This window comes from Giraffa tippelskirchi, chromosome 7, assembly GCF_054371585.1.
Source record: "Giraffa tippelskirchi isolate mGirTip1 chromosome 7, T2T-mGirTip1v1.2.pri, whole genome shotgun sequence".
Classification (NCBI taxonomy): Eukaryota; Metazoa; Chordata; class Mammalia; order Artiodactyla; family Giraffidae; genus Giraffa; species Giraffa tippelskirchi.
The window spans coordinates 6,358,253-6,380,717 of record NC_137281.1 but is presented as its reverse complement, the minus strand read 5'-3'; the positions used below and the strand labels follow the sequence as shown (position 1 = coordinate 6,380,717).

The 22,465-nt window shown below is 59.1% G+C and overlaps 2 protein-coding genes across 2 annotated transcripts in view; one reads left to right on the top strand and one right to left on the bottom strand.

Moving 5' to 3' along the window:
- SHANK1 (SH3 and multiple ankyrin repeat domains 1) overlaps nucleotides 1–12,133 on the bottom strand; it is a 47,952-nt gene extending 35,819 nt beyond the window's left edge. The window contains exons 1-7 of the mRNA XM_081514560.1: nucleotides 11,879–12,133; nucleotides 11,433–11,636; nucleotides 10,648–10,719; nucleotides 8,952–9,060; nucleotides 8,697–8,848; nucleotides 5,847–6,014; nucleotides 5,344–5,460 (exon numbers count right to left, since the gene is read on the bottom strand). Coding sequence (XP_081370686.1) covers nucleotides 5,344–5,460; nucleotides 5,847–6,014; nucleotides 8,697–8,848; nucleotides 8,952–9,060; nucleotides 10,648–10,719; nucleotides 11,433–11,636; nucleotides 11,879–12,133 — 1,077 coding nt within the window. The remainder of the gene's footprint in view (nucleotides 1–5,343; nucleotides 5,461–5,846; nucleotides 6,015–8,696; nucleotides 8,849–8,951; nucleotides 9,061–10,647; nucleotides 10,720–11,432; nucleotides 11,637–11,878) is intronic.
- A 6,457-nt stretch (nucleotides 12,134–18,590) lies between these two features.
- CLEC11A (C-type lectin domain containing 11A) lies at nucleotides 18,591–20,900 on the top strand. The gene is made up of 4 exons (XM_081514875.1): nucleotides 18,591–18,916; nucleotides 19,152–19,341; nucleotides 19,666–19,857; nucleotides 20,217–20,900. Exons 1-4 carry the CDS (start codon nucleotides 18,770–18,772, stop codon nucleotides 20,660–20,662), a joined length of 975 nt encoding a protein of 324 aa, XP_081371001.1. The 5' UTR covers nucleotides 18,591–18,769; the 3' UTR covers nucleotides 20,663–20,900.
- Nucleotides 20,901–22,465: the final 1,565 nt, after the last annotated feature.

Genomic DNA, 22,465 nt, shown 5'->3' with positions numbered 1-22,465 from the left:
TATACTGATTACTTGAAATGATAGTGTTTTTGAAACAAAATATGCTACTAAAATTAATGTCTCCTGTTTGTTTTTCCCTTTGTTTTTTTTCAAGTGTCTCCTGGGATATTTAAAAATTACGTGTGACTTGGGTTACAGTGTACTGGATGGCTATTAACCTAAACCAGGGTTTTCTTCTTCTTCTTATTACTATTCTACTGAGGTATAGTTGATTTACAATGTTGTGTTAATTACTGCTGTAGAGCAAAGTGAATCTGTTATACACACATATTTATATCATTTTTTGAAATTATTTTTTTCTATTACGGTTTGCGTGCATGCATGCCAAGTCGCTTCAGTTGTGTCAGACTCTTTGCAACCCCATGGACAGAGGAGCCTGGCGGGCTACAGTCCATGGGGATTCTCCAGGCAAGAATACTGGAGTGGATTGCCATGCCCTCCTCCAGGGGATCTTCCCGACCCAGGGATCAAACCCACGTCTCATGTCTCCTGCGCTGGGAGGCAGGTTCTTTACCACTAGCGCCACCTGAGAATGGTTTATCATAGGAGACTGACTATAGCTGCCTGCGCTCTACAGTAGGACTTTGCTGTCTATCCATTCTATATATAATAGCTTGCATCTGCTCACCCCAACCTCCCAACAGGGGTTTTCATCATTAGCACTACTGACACTTAGGGTCCAGACAAGTCTCTGTGGCGGGGCCATCCTGTGCATTGCATCGAGCAGCATTCTCTGGTCTCTGCCACTAGATGCCAGTAGCACTCCCTCCTCAATGGTGACAGCGAAGAGCGTCCACAGACACTGCCAAATGTCCCCTAGGGTGCAGGAGCATCCGGCTTGAGAGCCACAAAGTCAGACCTCTTGGTGTTTTAGCTTACTGTGTTGCATGTCAGAGCACCATACAGGCAGTAGCCACTGACTAGCCCGACAATTTCATGAGATGGAAATGACTGTCCCCATTTTACAGATGAGGAAACTAAGGCTTCAAAGGGAGCCGGTGACGATCAGCCCTCGGATTCAAGCCCAGGTGTGCTGGACTCCTGAGCCCTTACTAGAACACCGCTAGACCCAGAGGAAGGAGGCAGGAGGCAGAGGGGGCCAGGGCTGGATGGTCGGGGGGGTGGGAGACAATGCCATCTAAGTCCAGATCAATTCCTTGCCAGTGTCAGTCACAACAGACCCAACACCCTTGCCCTGGCCTGGGAGGCCCCCTGCTGATCTGCCTGCCCTGCCACCCCCAGCCCCAGCCTCATCGACCCCAGCTGCTACCACCTTTCCTCACTCCCAGCTCCGCAGGCACACTGGCCTCCCTTCTCTGGCAGGCATGCTCCTGCCCCAGGGCCTTTGCACCTGCTGCTTCCTCGACTTGGGAGTCTCTGCCCCTAGCTCTCCACACAACTCACTTTCTCACTTGATTCACATGTTTGCACAGAGGCCAATTCTTCAGAAAAGGCCCCTCTGGTGACCTTGTCAAAAATAAACCCTTGACCTGTTCCTGGCTTTATTTTAATTTATATGATACCTGCTGTGTGCTGGGCATTCTTCTAAGTCAGAATTAACTTGTTTTCCTTATAATACTGCCTCCCTGAAATTACATTTCGATTTTATTCATCTCCAGCATCTCTCCCCCACTCCATTGTCTATTTTGGAGAGGTAAGGTTTTGTCTGTGGCACCCACGGCCTGGCATGGTGCCTGGCCCATAGAACTGTTCAATAAACGTTTGCTGGATGAGGGGAGTCCTCCTCCTCTGACTTGGCCTGGCTGAACCCAACCTGGCCTCCAGCTCAGCTCTATTCCAAATCCCCCAGACGCCAGTCTAACCAGCATTCACCAGACACTTCCTCGGTCTCACCCTCTTCACATGACAGACCCATCAAGGAAGCTTGTATAGGTCCCTCCCACGGGACAGGCTCAGAGAGGGCAAACCCGTGGCCAAGGTCACACAGCCAGTCAGTGGGGCAGCTGGGACTCAAACCAAGCTTTCTGATCCTAGCGCTCATCTGTCTACTGTGAAAGCACAACTCTGATCGCCCAAGTCCGATGGCCCCCCAGTTGGAAGGCAAAGTTAGCCTGGTTTGTCTTCCGGGCGTGTTTGTGAGTGTGAGTGTGTGTCCCTGCGTGCACATGCTGTCTCCCCAACTCGACAATAAATTAGTGCTGCGTGTGTTTTTGCCTATCTGCCTGCCCCCACCGTCACCTTGCCTGGCACAGGCCCAAGAGCATCTCGTTCATCTCCAACAGCAGTTTGCTCCACCCCTGAGCACCCTGTATGTACTGGGGCGCAAGCACACATCCCACTGGATTGTAATTATTTGTTTACACATCTGCCTCGTTGCCAGACTGTGAACTGCGCCCCCACCCGCCCTCCAGAGGATGGGTGCCATGCTGTGTCTGATCCATCTCACATCCAGGCACACAGTAGGTGCTCAGGAAATGGGCCCGGAAAGGATGAGGATGTGGAGTTGAGTCATGCAAAAGCCATTCGTTCAAATCATTCATTCATTTCTGGAGTCATTCAATCTAGCTTGAAGCAAATACCTGTTGAGTGTTCTGAGCTGGATGGTGTGCGTGGTCTTGGCGGGGAATTCAAGGCATCTGATCCATCATTCATTCATTCGTTCACTCACTCACTCATTCAACAAAGATGCATCTAAACCTACTATACGCTGCGGCCGTGGGACAGAGCACTTAATCAGACTTAAGCCCCACCCCTGAGGAGCTCACAACCCGGACATGGCCCTGACCCTCAGCACCAGAGGCTAGATGGGCTGGCCAGGAGACCAGAGGGGCAGAGAGTGAGGAAATCTTTCAGATCCAGCTCTGGGCCTTGGGAAGCTTTAAGTCTGGGAGGGAAGAGGAGGGGAGAGAAAGTCGGAGAAGAACTTGTGTCTGTCAAGCATCTATTTGCTAAGCACCATGCTGACAGCGAGCCAAACATTCACACCCTTGATCCTTTGTGAGGCAGAGGTTACTGACACATTTTACAGATGGGAAAGTAGAAGCTCAAGGCGAGGGAAATGGCTGACTCATCTGACCCACTCGGAGTAATTGTTCCCTCTCTATATGACCCTATGGACTGTAGCCCACCAGGCTCCTCTGTCCCTGGGATTCTCCAGGAAAGAATACTGGAGCAGGTTGCCATGCCCTCCTCCAGCGGATCTTCCTGACCCAGGGATCGAACCTGCATCTCCTGCTTGGCAGGTGGATTCTTTACCACTAGCGCCACCTGAGAAGCCTCTCTCTCTCTCTATCTATCCACTACATTTTCCCTTTCAAATTGCCGGTATGGTTTCTGTCTCCTGACCAGATCCTGACTGATAACAGTAATGATAATGATAATAATCATTATTATTAGCATAGCTGCCTCCTAGGGATGAGCACTTATCACGCATGATCTTTCATCCCCTTCAATCAGCTGCTGTTATTCTGACTTCAGGGAGCCGGATGGAACCTCAGAGAGGGGAGGGGGCTTGCTTGGGGTGCTCTGGCCTGCGCACTGGCTGTGGGGGTCAGAAAATTCGGAATGAGGCCCGCATCGGGAGCAGGAGAGACAGACGCACCAGGGAGGGGAAGTACGGGCAATTTGACAAACACTGCGTTCTCCCTGCTCCGGCGGGCGCCGAGCAAGCAGACTGCTCGCTGCCACAAGGCGGCACGTGGCTACCTGCCACATCCTGGAACTGTACGTTCTGACGAGAGACAAGGGGCTGGGGCTGTTCTGGGAGACTTCCTGGAGGAGGGGGGAAGAGGCTGATGGATCAGCTGCAGCATGCCAGGCTCTGGCCTCCTAAGACCCTGAGGCAACCGTCCAAGGGCAGGGAGACCCTCCAAGGGCAGAGAGCCTTGGGAAGCTGGCAGTGAGACTGGGGCTTCGGGGACTGGGCTGATCTGCCCAGGATCCCCCGGTGCACTGGTGACACATCAGCTGGGGTCATCAGGCTAAAAGCCCAGCTTTTATCAACCCAACCAGCCACGACAGCACGGCTGCAGCGGGTACGCAGCCCTTCACTGCTCATCTCCATTCAGAGCTCTTGAGCTGGGGACCGTCCGCCCAGCCCTGAATCGCTACAACTTGCAACACACTCTTGTCCCCCTCGGGGGCTGTCCTGTCCCCGCAGTAGGTGCTCCACTGGCAGCTGAATGGAGACCCATTAGAAACAGGACCCTTGGGGATTAACATATACACACTGTGTGCGTGCATGCGTGTGAAGTCGCTTCAGTTGTGTCTGACTCTTTGCGACCCCATGGACTGTAGCCTGCCAGGCTCCTCTGTCCATGGGATTTTCCCGGCAAGAATACTAGAGTGGGTAGCCAGGCCCTCCTCCAGGAGATCCTCCCGACCCAGGGATTGTACCCACATCTCTTATTTCTCCTGCATTGGCGGGTGGGCTCTTTACCACTAGTGCTACCTGGGAAGCCCAACATATACACATTATATATAAAATAGATAATCAACAAGGACCCATTGTATAGCACAGGGAACTCTATTCAATGGACTGCAATAACCTATATGGGAAAAGACCTGAAAAAGAATGGATGTATGTCTATATATAATTGAAACACTTTGCTGTACACCTGAAACTAACACAACACTGTAAATCACATATACGCCAATATAAAATAAAACTGTTTTTAAAAAGGAGGACTTCCCTGGTGGTCTAGCAGTTAAGAATCCGTCTGCCAATTCAGTGGACACGGGTTCGATCCCTGGTCCGGGAAGATCTCACGTGCTGTGGGGCAATGAAGCCTGAGCCTGTGCTCTAGAGCCTGTTCCTCACAACTAGAGAAAGTCCCGCACACAGCAACGAAGACCCAGCACAGCCAAAAATAGATAAATAAATGAATAAATAGATCTTAAAAATTTTTTAAAGAAAAGAAATAGGACCTTTGTAGTTTCCTGGATTTCCAGTAACAACCCTGACACTCTCCCCTCTGGATTTTTCAGCACAGGCTGTGCCCTCTGCCTGGAACGAACGCCCCTTCTGCCCTCTTCTACATGATGACCTGTTGCTCGTCTTAGCTCTGATGGCACATCCTCCTGAGGGCCACCTCCATCGACCCAGCCCCAAGGCCCAGCCCGGATGTGGGCCCCCTGGATTTCCGGTGACATCCCTCTGAACACTTGGGATCACACTGGCAGGGTGTGTCCCGTGATGGGAGGTTGTCCGTCTTGCTCACTATTGTCCCCTCAGCCCCCGGCTCTGAGCCTGACCCAAGGGAGGAGCTCAGGAAACATCTCTTGAATGAATGAATGAACGAACGAACGAATGAAAGAAATAGTGGAAGAGCGGGGCCAGGGGCACCGAGGGGCCAGGAGACTGGAGTCAGGAGGAGAGCAGACCTTATTGTAGAGGGCACAGATGTGCAGGGCCGTGTTCCCTGAGGCGTTCTGGGCTCCAGGCTCAGCTCCATAGAAGAGCAGGTGTTCCAGGTGCTGAGAATGACCCCGCTGGCAGGCCTGGAGAGGACCGGGGGTGAAGAGCCGGGTCAGACCCACCTGACCACAGCGTCTGTCTCTCTCCTTCACCTGGAGGTCAGGCAGCCCTGCATCCTCCACTCCTCCCGCTTTCTCCTCTGAGGCCCTGTTCTCGCTTAGGGACCCACGCTGACAACTGTCACCAGTCATTCCAAGGCCCGGGGCTCCAGACTAACTCCTTAGAGTCCCGATGGTGACACCTCTGTGCTTCCTCTTCGGGGACCATGCTACTCCCACCTCCATCCCCTGTGAGGACCCCAGCATCCCCATCTCTAGGCCCTTGGACTAGAGTCTCTGATCCCTGCCCACCCTCAGGGTCCACGTGCCGCTCATGCCACCCCCAACCCCTCCAGGCCAAGCGGAAGCACCTGGTGAATCTCTTGCCAGCCGTTCTCATCAGCTATGCCCAGCTGGGCCCTGTTGTACAGGAGCAGCTCACAGCAGCGGGGGTCACCCCCCACCATAGCCGTGTGGAACAGGGGAGTCAGCCCTCGGCGGTCCTTGTAGTTGGGGGAGCCCCCAAGATCCAGGAGCGCCTAGGAAAGGTTAAAAAAAAAAAGATGACAATCACACAAGTAGTGGCTCGTTATCAAGGGCCAGTTGGACAAGGAAATCTGGGTAACCCCCACAGGGTCAGAGCCAGAGCTGATGCTGCCATGATGCCCTTGAGTGACCTTGAGGCTGGTGACCTCTCAGAGGTCACATAGTGACCTCTCAGGGCCTCTATCATCCCTGTGAACAATGGAGGGACTGGGGCGATGCCTCCAGAGGACCCCCTCCTTCCCACTCTGAAATCCTGCCCAGCCTTCCCCCATGAGCGATGCAGCATGAGCCACTGAAGGCGCTTAATGCCTCAGTGCCCACCTACTCAACAGGCTGGTGTTGGGGAACCAGGGAGAGAAGGGCGCCTGGATGCAGGCGGGCCCCTGACTGAGTGGGAGGTGTGGTGAGAGGTCCGGATTGCAAGAGGAGGCAGAGAAAGCGGTCTGGGAGGGGGCAGGCTCGGGTCAAGGACACTTGGCTCAGCCTCACTGGGGCCGGGGGCTGGGGTGGGGGCAGGGGGTGGTCCCCCTCGAGGAACAGATCTGGGCCTGGAAGACTGGCAGCTTCGAGCGTGTGAGGAGTGTTGGCGGCGCCAGCGCCGTGCAAACAGAGTCAGCGGTGGCGCAGTCCAACAGAACATTTCCAACATTTGCGGTGATGGAAATAGTTACAACCGCACGATCCAACATGGCAGCCGCGTGGGGGGCTACCGAGCCGCTGGAAGGTGGCTAGTAAGCCTGAGAATCGGAAGTTTTAATTTTAGTTCATTTTCATCTATTTAAATCTAAACAGCCCCCTCTCCCCCGCCCGTGGCGAGTGGCTGCTGGATTGAACAAGCACAGGCCTGGGAGGGAGGGGTTGGGTGTGAGCAGGAGTGGGGTTTGGGGGTATGTGTGTATGTGTAAAGTCGCTTCAGTCCTGTCCGACTCTATGCAACCCCATGGACTGTAGCCCGCCAGGCTCCTCTGTCCATGGGGATTCTCCAGGCAAGAATGCTGGAGGGGGTTGCCATTTCCTTCTCCAGGGGAACCTTTCTGACCCAGGGATGGAACCCACATCTTTTATGTCTTCTGCATTGGCAGGAGGGTTCTTTACCACTAGAGCCACCTGGGAAGCAGGTGGAAGAAGGAGTGTGGGGGAGGGGGTGCACGAAGAGGGTCTGTTAATTCCAGGGTTGTGAGGCAGACCTTTGTGACTGGTGTCTGACAGCCTTCAGGGTTCTTCAAGAAAGGATTGGAGAAGGGAAGGGAGGGCCTGTTAGGCTGGATCATCTATGAATCGTGGTGTTTACCAACAACTTCCGGGGCAGTCTATCCTGACCGATGGATGAAGAGGGATCAGGTGCCCTTGGGTAGGGGGAGAGGAAGAACATTTTAAAATAAGACTGGGCAGGCTGACTCCATGAACGTATGTGTGCGGTGCTCAGTCGTTCAGTGGTATCCGACTCTTTGGGGACCCTATGGACTGCAGTCCACCAGCCTCCACTATCCATGGAATTTTGCAGGCAGGAATACTGGAGTGGGTGCCATTTCCTTCTCTAGGGAATCTTCCCAGCCCAAGGATCGAACCCAAGTCTCCTTCATTGCAGGAAGATTCTTTACCTCTGAGCCACCCAGGAAGCCTCCATGTATATACACTTAAGAGTGTACGAGGTTCATCTGCTTGTAAAGGCACATTTTAGGCACTATACTGGGACAGTAAGGAGATCAAACCAGTTAATCCTGAAGGAAATCAATCCTGAATATTCATTGGAAGGACTGATGCTAAAGCTGAAGCTCCAATACTTTGGCCACCTGATGCAAAGAGCCGACTCATTGGAAAAGACCCTGATGCTGGGAAAGATTAAGGGCAGGAGAAGAAGGGGGCGACAGAGGATGAGGTGGTTGGATGGCATCACTGACTCAATGGACATGAGTTTGAGCAAACCCTGGGAGATAATGAAGGACAGGGAAGCCTGTTGTGCTGCAGTCCATGGGGTTGCAAAGAGTTGGACACAACTGAGTGACTGAATAACAACTGGAGGAGAGGGCTGTATTTCAGGTGAGCGAAGGTGGGGTACTGGAAGTGTGAGCTGTAGGCTGAGAAGGGTGAATGGAAGGGCTGAGTTGGGAAGTGTGAGGACCAGTGTCTGGGGGGAGCAGATGGGGGAACGGTGTCTGGGGGCATGGTGGGGAGCTCACTCTGTATTTTAAAGGGCACCAGGGGACTTCCCTGGCGGTCCCATGGTTAAGACCCTGTGCATCTAGTGCACAGGGCATGGGATCAATCCCTGGTTGGGGAACGAAGATCCCACATGCTGTGCCGTGTGGCCAAAAAATAAAAAAATAAAGGGCACTAGGAAGAGTCTACACCTCGGGGAGACAGAGGCAGGCATGGGCTGCTGGCTCAGCGGGGATGGAGAAATTCCGGGTGTCAGGAAGTTAACCCAGTCTAGCTGGGGGCAGGACAAGGGTCCATGTGACAATCAGCTGTAGCTGATCACGAGCCTTGAGCTGGGGAGGGTGGGGCCTGGAGGTCCCAGGAGGGTCTTAGATGCAGTCAGAGGAGTGACCATGGAGTGGGGAGGTGGACGGAGGGGCTGGGGGATTGGCCGGACGCAGTCTGGGTGAGGAACACGGTCACTCGGGGGTGTCTCTGGGCTCTGGGGAGGGTCCTAGGAGGATCTGAAACCTCACCGTCAGAGCGAGGCAGTGGCGGGCACAGGCGGCCTTGTGTAGTGCGGTCATGCCATCCCGGGCCCGGAAGTCGATGTGCGCCCCGCCCAGGCACAGGGTTCGAATCACCTCTACGGAGCCTTCGGTCTGGGCAGCCAGCGTCAGGGGGGTCTCTGGGAGGGAGGGGGAAAGGCCGGTCACGTGCAGCCCCTGGGCCTCGTGGTTCCTGACTCCCCAGCCTTCCCAAAGCACCACGCCCGGCCGCCTGCTCCCTACCTCCTGAATCCGAGTCATGATAGTTGGGGTCCAGCCCCTTGTCCAGCAGCCTTGCCACCTTATCGGATGTCCCGAGCTGCACATACTCCAGGAACTTCTTCAACCCCGTCTGAGCCACAGATGAGAGAGAGAGAAGACAGGCAGTCAGGGAGGAAGGGGGCAAAGCTGGGTTTGGAGCAGCGCTGTCTAGTGGAATCACACAGTGAGCCACACATATGTCATCGAAAAGTCCCTAGTAGCCACCACTCTTTTAAAGGAAGAACTTTCAATTATATAGAAATTCACTTTGATGACCTGTTTTTAGTCTATCGTATATATCCACAATATTAATGATTCAAGAGGCAATCCACATGAAATTTATTACTGAGATACTTCAGGGGTACTGAGTCTTCGAGATCCAGTGTGTATTTCACGCTCATAGTGAGGCTCAGTTTGGACCTGGTATGCTGCAGGTACCCAGGGCGGGGGTGTATGAGGCTGGTGGCTCCCGCAGATGGTACAGGTCTGGATGGACGGACTGTTCGGGGAGGACAGACACAAGTGCATGGTGGGGTGGGGGTGAGGATAAGAAGCAGCAGGGAGCTTCCTTCCCAAGTGTCAAGGATCGTTCCCTTCACTTCTGACCAAAGCAGCCCCCTGACTTCCTCCCAGCTTTCGGGGAACCGGAGGAGATGCAAGTGACATACAGTCTGAGGACTGGAGGGTAAGGTGTGTGAGTGCATACTTAGTCACTAAGTTGTGTCCAACTCTTTGTGACCCTATCGACAGTAGCCCAGCAGGGTTCTCTGTTCATGAGATTCTCCAGGCAAGAATACTGGAGTGGGTTGCCATTTCCTCCTCCAGGGGAATCTTACCCACTCAGGGATCAAACCTGTGCCCCCTGCATTGTCAGACGGATTCTTTACCACTGAGCCTCCAGGGAAGCCTCAGAGGGCAAGATGCCAGGAGGATAAATGGCTGTGGAGGAGCGCACCCTTGGATCTGGTAGAGATTCAGGCTCTGGGATTGTGTGAACTGCAGGGTGTCCATGAAACTGACCCTAGACAGAGGGACACTAGATACCAGAGTCGCAGGCCACGTTGCAGTGGGGGGAGGGGGGTTCCTGCATGGACATAGGGGCCCCAGGAGATGAGAGGGGAGAATCCAAGGATGAAGCAAATAGGAGCCAGGTGGAAATGGCACGAGTCTGGGCAGGGGTGCAAAGAGAGAAGATGAGAAAGGCTATGATGTATGCTGGAGGGGGGAAGGGATAGTTAAGGACTTTGGGAAGGTCCTGTACATATTGTTATATTTAAAGTGGATAACCAACAAGGATGTACTGTATAGCACATGGAACGCTGCTCAACATTATGTGCCAGCCTGGATGGGAGAGGAGTTTGGGGGAGAATGGATACATGTATATGTACGGCTGAGTCCTTTCCCCGTTCACCTGAAACTACCACAATATTGTTAATCAGCTGTACTCCAATACAAAATAAAAAGGTTTTTTGTTATATTTTTTTAAAAAAAGGCTGTGATAGAGTCATCAGGTGCATTTGGTGTTGTCCCAAATATGACACAGCATCCCAAGTTAAGTGGGGGATTCTGGCAGAAGAAAAGAAGGTTTGGAGGGTTGTTGGGAAGGGGTAGGAGAGAAAGTGGTTAGGGAAGGGGGCTCCAGGTTGGGGGGGTGTAAGTGCCAGCAGGGTTCTCTCACCTTCGTGTGCAACTTGGCCAGCTGCTTCTCATCCAGGTTGGTCTGTTTGTAAACACGGGTCTTGTATCGGAACTGAGGCCAGGGGTAGGGTGATGGGAGAGACAAGACTCAGAGTCAGGGGTCTGGAACTCTTCTGAGCCAGGAAAGAGTCAGTGCAGGGTCAGGATGAAAAATAGCCCCAGAGTCTTGGCTGGGTGGGCAGAGGGCTGCTGGGCCACTGCGGGCCTGTGGACTGCAACCCCTAAGGTGTCTGGACCCCGCGGGGAATATTCTAGAATAACCACTGTCATTGGGAACTCTTTTCCACTTTGATAGGCCAGGGGAAACTTGGGGCAGAGAAATGACTCGCCCAAGGTCACTCCACCTGCCGGTCAGAGGCAAGGACGCCCTGGAAATTTGAACTCGGGCCTCTCTGTCTCTGATTCTTAACTGAAAGTGTTCAGTCACTCAGTTGTGTCCAACTCTTTGTGACCCCCATGGACTGTAGCCCGCCAGGCTCCTCAGTCCGTGGAATTCTCCAGGCAAGAATACTGGAGTGGGTTGCCATTCCCTTCTCCAGGGGATCTTCCCGACCCAGGGATGGAACCCACGTCTCCTGCATTGCAAGCGGATTCTTTACCCTCTGAGCCACCAGGGAAGCCCCGGGATTCTTAAGGTGCCCTTTATATCCAGAAGAGCCCACGGGGTTTTCCCTTGCTGAGGTCTGGCCTGGGAGAAGAAATGGGGAGCGGGCAGACACCTGCGCTCATCTGTGAAGGGGCTGGGAAGGCTGTGAGGGGTCTCACCTCCAGGTAGGGCACCCCCTTCTCAAAGGACTGGGGGTACTCCCGCAGCAGCCGCTCCTCCTCCAGGAAGTTGGCGTCCCGGCCCGAGGTGGCTGGCTGGAACAGGCCGTAGTTGAGGACATCCTGGAGGCTCTCGCTCAGGGCGCAGAGCACCTGCTGCTTGGCCGTCCAGATGGTGGCATCGGGGTTGAAGCGCAGGCATTTCTGGTGGGGAAGGCGACAGGAGCGAAGGGGCATGAGGAGGTATGGGGAGGGCTGTGGGTGATTCCGGGGACAGAGGAAGGCTGGGGGAAATCCATGGGGGTCTGGCAGTGGGGGGCCATGTGTGAGGGCATCCAGAACCAGAGGCCCCCCCCCTACCACCTCCCCGTGCAGACTCTGGTGGTCCCTGTCTCCCACCACTGCCCCCCCACCCCCCATCCGCCGGCCAGCGGGCTGTCGCTCACTGTCTGGTGAAGGTCAGGGATGCCGATCCTAAAAACCATCATGCTGAAGTGGGCGTCGTCTGGGACGGACATGGAGCGGCCCTGGAGGCCTCGGATCGAGGCCAGGCTACCAGGTGCTCCGCTGCCCCGGCCCCGGGTCCCCCGGGGGCCTCTCCCGGGCCCGTCTGGGGAGCTGTCGGACTCTGAGCCCCCCTCGGGACACTCGCTGGCACTGTGGCGTTCCTCTTCCTCGCTTGACGCGGGGCTGTGGGTCATCGTGGGGCCACGGGGCGACGGGGGACAGCAGCATCACAGGCGGCTGGCGGGGGAGGGAGCAAGGGTGGCAGTCAGACCAGGAGCCCGGACCCTTCGGAGGCCACAGGCGCACTCAGTGGTCAAACACGGTCCAGGGCAGTGGCTCCAAGCCGCCGGAGGGAGGCAGGAAGGAGGCTGGACACACCCCCAGACACTCCTACCGCCTCCAAGCTCTCTCCCAAGCTCTCTCTCTCCCGGGCACACACACCCCCCTAACCCTGCCATGCTGCCTGCACGTGTCTCCTTCCCTGCCCTTGGCCTTGCTCGCGGCCCCCCGCCCCTCCTGCGCCCCACTTTGCCGCTGACCCAGCGCGGCAGTGTCCCAGAAACCGCAGAATCACCGCGGGAGCCGCTGGCCCACTTTGCCAGGCCAGGGATAATGCAGCTAAAATTAGCCCAGGACAGACAGGTGGGCGACCCACCGGCATCCTGCCCTCCTGGCCCCAGCCTGGCCCCTCCTCACCTGAGGTCCTCCCCGCCTTTTGCTCCTGATGCCTCCCGGATGACCGGATGACCGAGAGAAGGCTGAGATGTAGTAAGGGGGAGAGGGAGGTGCCCTGAGCCTAGGGTGGAGCCGGTGACTTCACTGAAGTGTGGCTGACCAGTGTGTGTGGAGGGCTGCTGGAGAGGCAGCATCCCAGGAGGCAGGGGCACCCGGGAGTCACGGGGCAGAGAGTACCAGGCATGAGGTGTCCCCGGGGGAACCACAAGAGGTGGCCCATGCAAGTTTCTGGGGGGCATCTTGAGAGGGTGTGTGGGTGGGTGGGGAGACCGGCCCTGGCAGGCCTGTCCGGGTGACAACCTTGCGGGGCCTGGGTGGGTGTAGGCCGGTGGTAGGTGACCTGCGGGTGTATTCGAGGCCTGGCGCTGCTGGGTGGGAGGACTGGCATTGCCTGGTCCTGGGGGCCCACTCTGAGGGAGGCTGGGGGGCTGGGAGGGAGGCTAAGGTGGGGTGAGAGTCTTGGGGGCGGGGGCGAGATCCCCACTACTCTTCAGATTCCCACTATTCTTCGCCCCTGAATTGGTCTTAGAAGGGTGAGTCCAGATGGGGCCTTCTTCCTTGTTTGCTCTCTCCCCCTCCCACCCCAGCACCGGAAACCAGAATGTCTGGTCTGGTCCCTCCCCCCCACACCAGGCCTGGCTCCTGCATGTTGCCATGGAGATGGGAAGCAGTGGAGGGTACTGCTGACTTTGGGGGAGTGGGAATGGGCTGGGGGGGTTGGGGAGGGAAGACAAAATGTGTGCGGGGGGAGGAGGTGAGTTTCAAGAACTGTGGGCGAGCCAGCCTCCAGCCACGGGCTGGCCACCCCCTCCCCCAAGAGTGGCCACGGCCCCCTCCCCCTCTGGGTACCCAGCAGATCCTCCCCTACTTGGCCCTGGCGGAGACCCCCGGTCTCCTCCTACCCGGCGACTCCACTCCCACCTCCAGACATGGGGCTGGCAGCCACTCCCCCCTCAGCTGACCCTGGCTGATCCCCCCCCCCCCCGCCGCAGCCTCCACGGGCACTCATGGGGTGGCCAGTGGCCCTGAAAGCAAAGCTCGCCCGGTCCCCCGGCGCGTGCAGCTGTCCCCCAACCCCCAGGACCAGCTCGGGCCCCTCCCCCTCAGGCCCCGAGGGAGGGAGCGGGCACACTCCGCCGGGGCGGCATGAATCAAACGCTCCGCGGCTAAGAATAGCTGGCACGCAGCTGGTACCGAGACGGGCTGAGGAATCGGCGGGGGGGGGAGAAGGGGAGAGAGGGGGTGCCCTGGGAGGCTGCGGGGGTACGGCGGGGGGAGGCTGCCGGCGTGGCCGAGAGCCGGCCCGGGAGAATGAATGGAGGCGGAGAGAGGCGGGGAGAGGCGGGCAGAGGGAGCCCCGGCTGGGGCCGAGAAACTGGTGGGGTAGAGCCCGGGTCCGTGGAGAGGGGGCGGAGGCCCCCGGGAGCAGGACTCGGGGGCGGGATCCGAGGGGGCGCGCCGGCCCGTGGGGAAGGAAGCGGGGACTGGGTGGGGATGCAGGGAGCTCGTGAAAGGGTGGGAATGGATTGGACGAGTCTAGAAGGAGAAGCCGAAGCCACAGGGGGTCGAAGGGGGCGGCGGAGGCCGAGGCCCTGACCCCCGCTGGAGGGGGTGGGCGCCGGAATGACCTCGGCCAGGGGCCTCGAGGGGTGGGGCCGCAGAAGGGGTCAAGGGGGCCCTGGTGGGCCGCGTTGGGCGAGGTGGGGGAGTGGCCGGGCCGGGCCGGGCCGGGAGGCGGGTACGGCGACCGAGCTCTCGGCCCCGAAGCGCGGGGAGGCGGGTTCGGGCAGGGGGCCACGGGGCCGCATGCCCCCAGCAAGTCCGCTATCCGAGACTGGGCACGGGGACCCGGGCGTAACCCAATTTGGCGTCGCCCGGGGCAACGTTCCCCTCCTCACCCCCGCCCCCCACCGCACACCCAGGCCGGGAGCCCGGCGCTCGGCCAAGGACGTCCGGGGCGCCCCCGCCCCCTCCCGCGGCCCCGGGCCCGCGCTCCCCACCCAGACCCCCGGTTTTCGGCCCCCTTACCTGCCTGGCGGGGCTGCTGAGTCCCGGTCGGCGGCGCCCGCGGCCCCTCCCCCCTCCCCCCACCCCCCACCCCCCCGGAGACGGGGGACCCTCAGGCCATGCCCCACCGCCCCGGAGGGCGAGCGGGCCCGGGGAGGGGGCGGGCGGGGGCCGGGGGGGCGGGCGGGGGGGCCGCGGACCTCACCCCCGCCGCGGGCCGGGCCTGGCCATCCGCAGAGCGCCCCCCCTTGCGCCGCGGCCGCCGCGCCCCTCCTAGCTAGCCCGCCCCCGGCTCGGTCCGGCCGGCTCCGGGCGCCGCGTCTCCGCCGGCTCCTCTCCTCGGCCTCAGGCCGCCGCCGCCGCCGCCGCCGCCGCCACCCGCTCCGCGCCTCCTCTGCCTCCCGGCTCGCTCTCTCGCTCTCGCTGTCTCTCCCTCACCCGGTCTCTCTCTCTCTCTCCCTCCCTCTCTCCCTCCCTCCGCCCTCTCCCCTCCCTCCGGGAGCCGGCGGAGGAGACATCGCCCCTCCCCGCGCCCCCAAACCTCGCCCATCCCCCCTCCGCCGGCTCCGCCCCCTCCCCTTGCCCTCCCCCACCGCTCCTCTCCGCCGCCAGATCCCCCAACCCTGACTCCACCCCTGCTTGCCCCAGTACCCCGGCGATGGGGCTCCGCCCCCCTAAGGGTACCTCTCCCGCACCCCCCCAGGACCGCCCCTTCCCAGGGCGCCCCCACCTCTACACACAGTAGGGTGCAATTAAATATTCGTTGCTAGACTCTACACCCCCAAACTGGATTGTGAGAGCTATAGATTCCTGTCCTGTCCCCCAACACACACACACACACACACAAACATACACACACCTTCCCTCAAGGCACAGGTGCAGCGAGTCGCTCCCCAGCCCTGCCCCTGCAGACGTCTCCACATACACATCTTCTCCAGGGCGTGCGGGGCTCTCGCAGGATACATTACCATGAGCACAGCCAGCTACATCATGTACATATCACACCCGTGTGCCGGAGCATGCACACGGCAGAGCACACGCGTCTACCCACCCCACACACGGGCACGCAGCCCGCTGTGCTTGCTCAGAACTCCAGCTCACAAGCAACCCTGAAACAGAGACACAGAGCTACAGGGAGACGTGTGCTTTGTCTCCATCACGTTCACCCACCGTGTCCTGGCTGTCCATCACACAGGTGTGCACACACCCATTTAGAGGCACAACCCTGCACCATCACTTCCTTCCCGATAATTCTCTCTGACATTTCTTGAGCGCTTCCTGTGTGCCCGGCTCTGTGCTGGGTTTACTCCTCAACTTTGCACACCATAGTACGGACTTGCACCATCCCCATTTACCAGAGGGGGAAACTGAGGCCCAGAGAGGTTAAGCAATTTGCCCAAGGTCGCCTAGCCAGCAAGAAGTGGTGGCTAGGATCAGAGACAGGTGGCCTGGCTCAAAGTCTTCAGACTGCTGTGTGCTGGGGTTCAGTACTGGGCACTCCATAGCTGCATATCCTTCTTCGTCACTCACGATACCCCCAGCCATCTCCACATGGTGTGTGGGACACACCCGCAGAGACAGGGCCGATCCCATAGGGCAGTGGTGAGTGTGTCACCATAGCCCAGGTCCCTACCCTTCTCCTAGCTCCAACAGCTCCTCTGGGGCCACCAGCTGGAGCCCAGGCACCTGCAGAGGGCAGTTCCAGACAGCCTCTGGGTGAGCGTCCAGCTGCAGGCTCTGGGGTGCCACGGGATGAGCGGGAGCAGGTGCCAGCCCAGCTGCCCAGGAGGCCCGGTTCTGGATGCACCCCCACTAGCCCAGGTGGTGAGCAGCTGGGCCTGGGGAGAAAACAGCTGCCCGTGTGTGTCAGCACCAGCAGTGAGAGGGGCTGTGTACCCTTTCTACAGTTTACGAGGCTTTTCTCGGCCTGGGCATCAGCTCTCGGTGAGGGGTCCCCAGGCCCCTCATGGGTGCCCAAGAGAGGCCCGAGCTCTGAGGCAGTGGGCAGCCTGCCCAAGGTCACACTGCCCTCTGCTTTCTTGGAAAATGGAAAAGTCTGGCTGTGTTGATTTCCAAGGCCCCATCCTGGGGCTCCGGGCAGCTGAGGGCGGATGCCCTGCTCATGCCGAGAGCCAGAAGCTTCGGCTAGTTGCCGCCGCGCTGGTAACCTCCAGCAGGCCCAGCTGTCCCCTCTTTGAGCCTCAGTGTCCCCCCTGGAAGAGTGGGCCCTGCGATCCTGGCACCGCCTGCCTGGCTGAAGCTGGGGAAGCCCTGCATGACTCACAGGTCTGGCATGGAGTGGGCATGGCCAGCCTCCCTGCCACTGCCCTCCTCACCTCTACCCTGGTCACCAGGCCCCCCCTTCCCCATCCCCAAGGCTGCAGGGAACTCGAGTTGCCAGTTAAACACAACCATGCAGGGTTCAGTCTTTTCCCTGACTGAGACCCCGCCCCAGGGAAGGCTCCTTTCCTCATTCAATTGACTGGGTACCTACTATGCGCTGGGTTGGCCCTGTCCTAGCTCCGAGGATACAGCCATGAACAGAGATGCCTGCCTTCACTGGGGAGAGACAGACACCAAACAGGAAGACAAGCCAGCAAGTCAAGGCTGGTCTTGATTCAACCAAAAAGATAAAATGGGGTGTTTGAATAAACTACCTGGGGAAGGCCTCTCTGAGCTGAGACCTCAGTGATAAGAAGGAGCTGGGGGGAAGAGCCTTCTAGAAGGAGGAAAAGGCTGGTGCAAAAGCTCTGTCGCGGGAAGGAGCTTAGCATTCAGGAAGTAGCGAAGAGATCAGTGTGGCTGGAGCTTGGGTGGGGGGGCGTGGTGCGGTGAAGGGAGAGGGGGTGATGAGTTTGCAGAGGTGCAAAGGATCCACCCTTTCCTGCCCACCCCCAGGCTGGGCAGGCCAGGCCTGTGCTGAGGCCAGGGTTTGGCTTCACTCCCGCACATGATGGGAAGCTGGGGGGGAGCAGGGGAGTGGGGAGTGATGTGATCTGATTTACGGTTTGGAAGCATTGCTCTGGCTGCGGCAGGCTGCGTGGATTGGAGGGCCTGGGGAGGAAGGAGGGGGAGCAGCAGGAGGAGAGGACTGCAGTGGTCCAGGCAGGAGATGAAGTAGCTCTCAATGCTCAGAGCTCTCTGTGCACCCAGCCCAGCAGCTGCTTACTCCACCTCCTGGAGAAAGCTTCCCAGACCCCACCCACCCAACCTCCACGCTCCCCTCTGCCCCAACCCGTCACCCAGATGGGGCTGTCTTCGGAATCTGTGAACAGCTGGAATCCCCCGTGTCACCCCCACCCAGGACCCAGACTGCAGAAGGCTTCCAGGAAAGCGTGGCAGATGGATCCAAGAACCCCATCTTTATGGGGGCTGCACACAAGCCACACGGGTGCTCTTTGCATGGATCCCCACAGACAGGCACAGATGCTCATCTGGATCTGGGGCAAGGGCCTGGAGGGCAGGATGGGAGATCTGGGGGGCAGGAGGCGCTCTAGAGCCCAAGAATGCCCTGAGAGCCTCCTTCTGCAGGGTGTGTGGGCGACGGTGGCCACAGGATAATAACAACCTTAGCAAGACCTTGAGGTCTCCCCTGACCTGAGGCGTGGCCAGGGAGAAGAGAGGGAAGCGGGGCCAGGCCCTGACAACTCCCTGAGGAGGTTCCTGGGCAGAGGCTGAGCCCCCAGGATCCCTTGCGGAGCTGGCTCCATCCTCCTCCCGACCTTCTGGAGCTTCTGGCTGAGGCAGAAGGGAAGAGCAGGACAGCAGGACGGGACGGAAGCAAGCTCTGGGAAGGGGGAAGAGGAGGGCGTGTGTGGAGACCCAAGGCGGGATCCAAGCTTTGGAACGTTGGAGGTTTCCGGCCACAGAGGCAGGGCCTCCGGGGAGCCAAGAGAGGCGGGGAGAGACACACACAGAGGAGTAGAGACCAACGGACTGAGACAAGAGTTGGGAGGAGAGGGACCAGAGAAGCCGGGAGAGGCGCAGACCAGGGGGCTGGTGATCAGCACACACTCCGGGTCCCCAGAAACTTCCTTCTCCTCCGAGACACACCCTTCTGCAGCCTTGGGTGCTCCGAGCCCAGCCTGATGTGGGCCGCCTGGCTCCTCGGCGCGCTGGTGGCACCCCAGCTCCTGGGCTTCACTCATGGGGCTCGGGGAGCTGAGAGGGAGTGGGAGGGGGGCTGGGGTGGCGCCCTGGAGGAGGAGCGGGAGAGGGAGGCCCTGATGCTGAAGGTGAGTTGGAGACCGCTGGGACTCTAGTGGCGGGACCCGGGTGGGTGACTGTGGGTTGGGGAGGGGTGTATTCCAGGGTTAGAAGAACAGGCAACGGGAGGGATGGGATAGGCTCGGAGGATGAAGGTGATGGGTTCAGAGAAGTGGGCAGACAGCCAGCTGACAGCTGGAAAGGGGCGTCTGGGGAGTCAGAAGGTAGCTGGCAGCCTGGCCTTGATCACCCTCCTTGCCTTAGCATTTACAGGAAGCGCTGGGGCTGCCTGCTAGGAGGGGAGATCAAAATCCCGAGGGAAACTCTGAAGGCAGGGGGGCCTGGGTGACCGAGGAGGACGGTCAGGGGGAGGAAGGCGAGGAGGAACCCACACCGACCCCCCACGTCAGCCCCAGCCCCTCTCCCACCCCGGAGGACGCCATCACTTATATCCGTAAGTAATCCTCAGCTCCGCCCTGCCTCCCTGGCCTCCGTGGTCATTTTCACAAAAACGAACCGTCCTTTCCCTGCCCCAGGATTTTTCAGTTGCCCACCGCCCAGCTCAGAGCCCTCACACCCAGGAGCTCCGGTTCCCCGGCTTTCCCTCTCAAGAGACCGGGGTGGCCACCGGCCCCTACCTTCCAGAAGTCTTGAGGGCCCCCACCCCTCACCCCAGCTCCGCCCCAGAAGCCGTAGGTCCCGGGTCCCCCCCAGGTCCTCCGGTCCCCTGGCTCCGCCCCCAGGGTCCCCGTCCAGCGTGCCCCCTGTCCCCCCGCAGTGGGTCGCCTGGCCGGCCTGGACGCGGGCCTACACCAAGTGCACGTCCGTCTGCACGCGCTGGACACCCGCGTGGCCGAGCTTACTCGGGGGCTGCGGCAGCTGAGGGAAGTGGCGGGCGACACCCGCGACGCCGTGCAAGCCCTGCAGGAGGCGCAGAGCCGCGCCGAGCGCGAGCATGGCCGCTTAGAGGGTGAGTCGCATCCCGCCGGGCGGGGAAGGAGGGACGATCCGGGTCAGGCCGCGGACCGGTGGGGAGAGGGGGGCCCGGAAGGGTGTCTGAGGCGTGAGGACCCTAGGTGTCGGGGCGAGGGGGGGCGGCCCTTGAGGATTTGGGGTGTGCTGGCTGGTGGGGAGGGTGAACGCGCTCCCCACGGTGCTACTGAGCCGACCCTGCTCCGGCCGCACCACGCCCCCTGCGGTCCCGCCCCCACGGCATGGCCACGCCCCTGGCGGCCCTATCACTGGCTCCGGGCGGCTCCGGCCCCGCCCTCTCCCCGCCCTCGAGGCCCTAACCCCGCCTCCGTCGACCCCGCCCCGCCCCGCCTGCAGGCTGCCTGAAGGGGGCGCGTCTTGGCCACAAGTGCTTCCTGCTCTCGCGCGACTTCGAGGCTCAGGCGGCGGCGCAGGCGCGGTGCGTGGCGCGGGGCGGGAGCCTGGCTCAGCCGGCTGACAGTCGGCAGATGGAGACGCTCACCCGGTACCTGCGCGCGGCGCTCGCCCCCTACAACTGGCCGGTGTGGCTGGGCGTGCACGACCGGCGCGCCGAGGGCCTCTACCTCTTCGAGAACGGCCAGCGCGTATCCTTCTTCGCCTGGCACCGCGCCCCCAGCCCTGAGCCCGGCGCCCGGCCCAGCGCCGCGCCGCACCCGCTCAGCCCCAACCAGCCCAACGGCGGCGTGCTCGAGAACTGCGTGGCTCAGGCCTCGGACGATGGCTCCTGGTGGGACCACGACTGCGATCGGCGCCTCTACTACGTCTGCGAGTTCCCCTATTAGCGGGGCCGGCTCCCCGCCTCTCCACTCCGCCCCACCACCCGCCCTATGCCTGGGCTGTGCTCCCCGCAAAGACACCCTTCGTTCCTTCCCTCCTCGCCCGCGGATGGAAATTGGTTTTCCCTGGCTGGCCGATCCCTGGGGGACTCCTGCGGGGCCGGGACCCCTTCCTTGCCTGTCTTTCTCGGAAGCGGTGGGCACGAGGCTAGGTCCCGCGCCAATAAAGCGTTGTGGAATCTCACTTGAGCAGGCAGTGGAGGCACTTGTGGCCTTTTATCTTTTTGCGGGGCAAGGCCCGGTCCCCCTCTTACAGGTATTACTCAAGCCCCAGATCAGAGTGATAGATAACACATGTGCATACGTACACACGGTCATCTGCTCCTGCGCACAGATGTCTGGAGTACACAAACGCACACGCTGCTGACACCTCCGCCCGCATCGTGCCCCCTACTCAAGGTTTTTGGGACCCAGAGCCTGTCAGTCGTTGTCCCAGGCCTTGGCCTTGGCCCTGATCAAAGAGATCTGGGAAGCACAAAGGAGCTAAAGGCTCTAAGTCCTGCAGGAAAGACTTCCGTTTAATTTCTTTTTTCTTTTTTTAAGTGTGTCTCAAACCTGACTCATCAGATGGTACTATAATGTCATGTAAAGTCAGGCACTGCTATACTCCCTTCCCCTTCCCCCAACTCTAGGGCGTGTGTTTAGACACAAGCATAAGGACCTACTCAGCCTGGAAGCTTAGGTTCCCTCCCAACTTGACTTTGAAGCCGTGAGCTAATTCCTCCCCACTATGGGCCTCAGTTTCCTCATCTGAACACAGGCACTGTTACCCCTACCTTGTATGGCTCTTAGGATGTTCACATGAGCCCAGGAAAGTGAGCATTTGGGAAATGGTGGTGCGTAAGGCACATATTACATATTCTTCTTCCCCGCCATTTTTCATACCTTAATCCCCTGGGGCAGTGAGGACACCCAGGCCCAGCCTGGGCCTCAGCACTCTGGATAGCACTCTTTGGAGCAAGAACTCTTTCAGAAACACTCACCCAGTGTCTCCCCACGTACCAGCATCATGGTATTCTGACCCTGATACCATCATAGAGCCCAGGAATCGGAGTGTGACCCTGTCTGTCCTTACATCTGTACCCTTTGTCAGCCATGGCACCTCCTGCCTAGAGTGTCACCAGTGGCTCCTCCAGTGGGAGGAACGAGCCACTGTGTCATCTCCAGAAGTGGCGGGAGGGAGCACAAGCCACCCACTCCCTCTAAGAGTCATTTCCTGGCCCCACCGCCCCCATAGGAGTCACAGAAGCAAGCGGGGGTGGCTTCCGGTCAGGAAGACTTCCATCAGGAGACTGAAGACTTTGCCCCAAATTCATCCCCCTCTAATCTCATTTCCCAGGGGCGCAGTAGGGCAGCAGGATGTCTTATAGAACATCAAAGGGCAGAGGAAGCAGACAACATGAGTATCTGCTGTTACCTAGGAGAGCTCCACCCTCACAGACCTGACATTCTGGGAAGTCAGTGGATGGGACAGTTCAGTGGTTACCTGCCTAGATTCTGGAGCCAGATGGCCCAGGTTCTAATCCTACCTTGGCCACTTACCTACTGGGCAACTTGAGTGAGACATAACTTTGCTGTTCCTCAGTGTCCCCATCTATGCAATGGGGGTAATAAGATCTACATCCTAGAATAGTGCCAGACATAGAGGGGTCTTTGCAGCAGGGGCTCTGATCCTCAGTGGGCTATTTTAACCTCACCTTCACCTCTGCTTGCTCTCTCCATACACTGTCTCTGCATATGCAAAGGTCC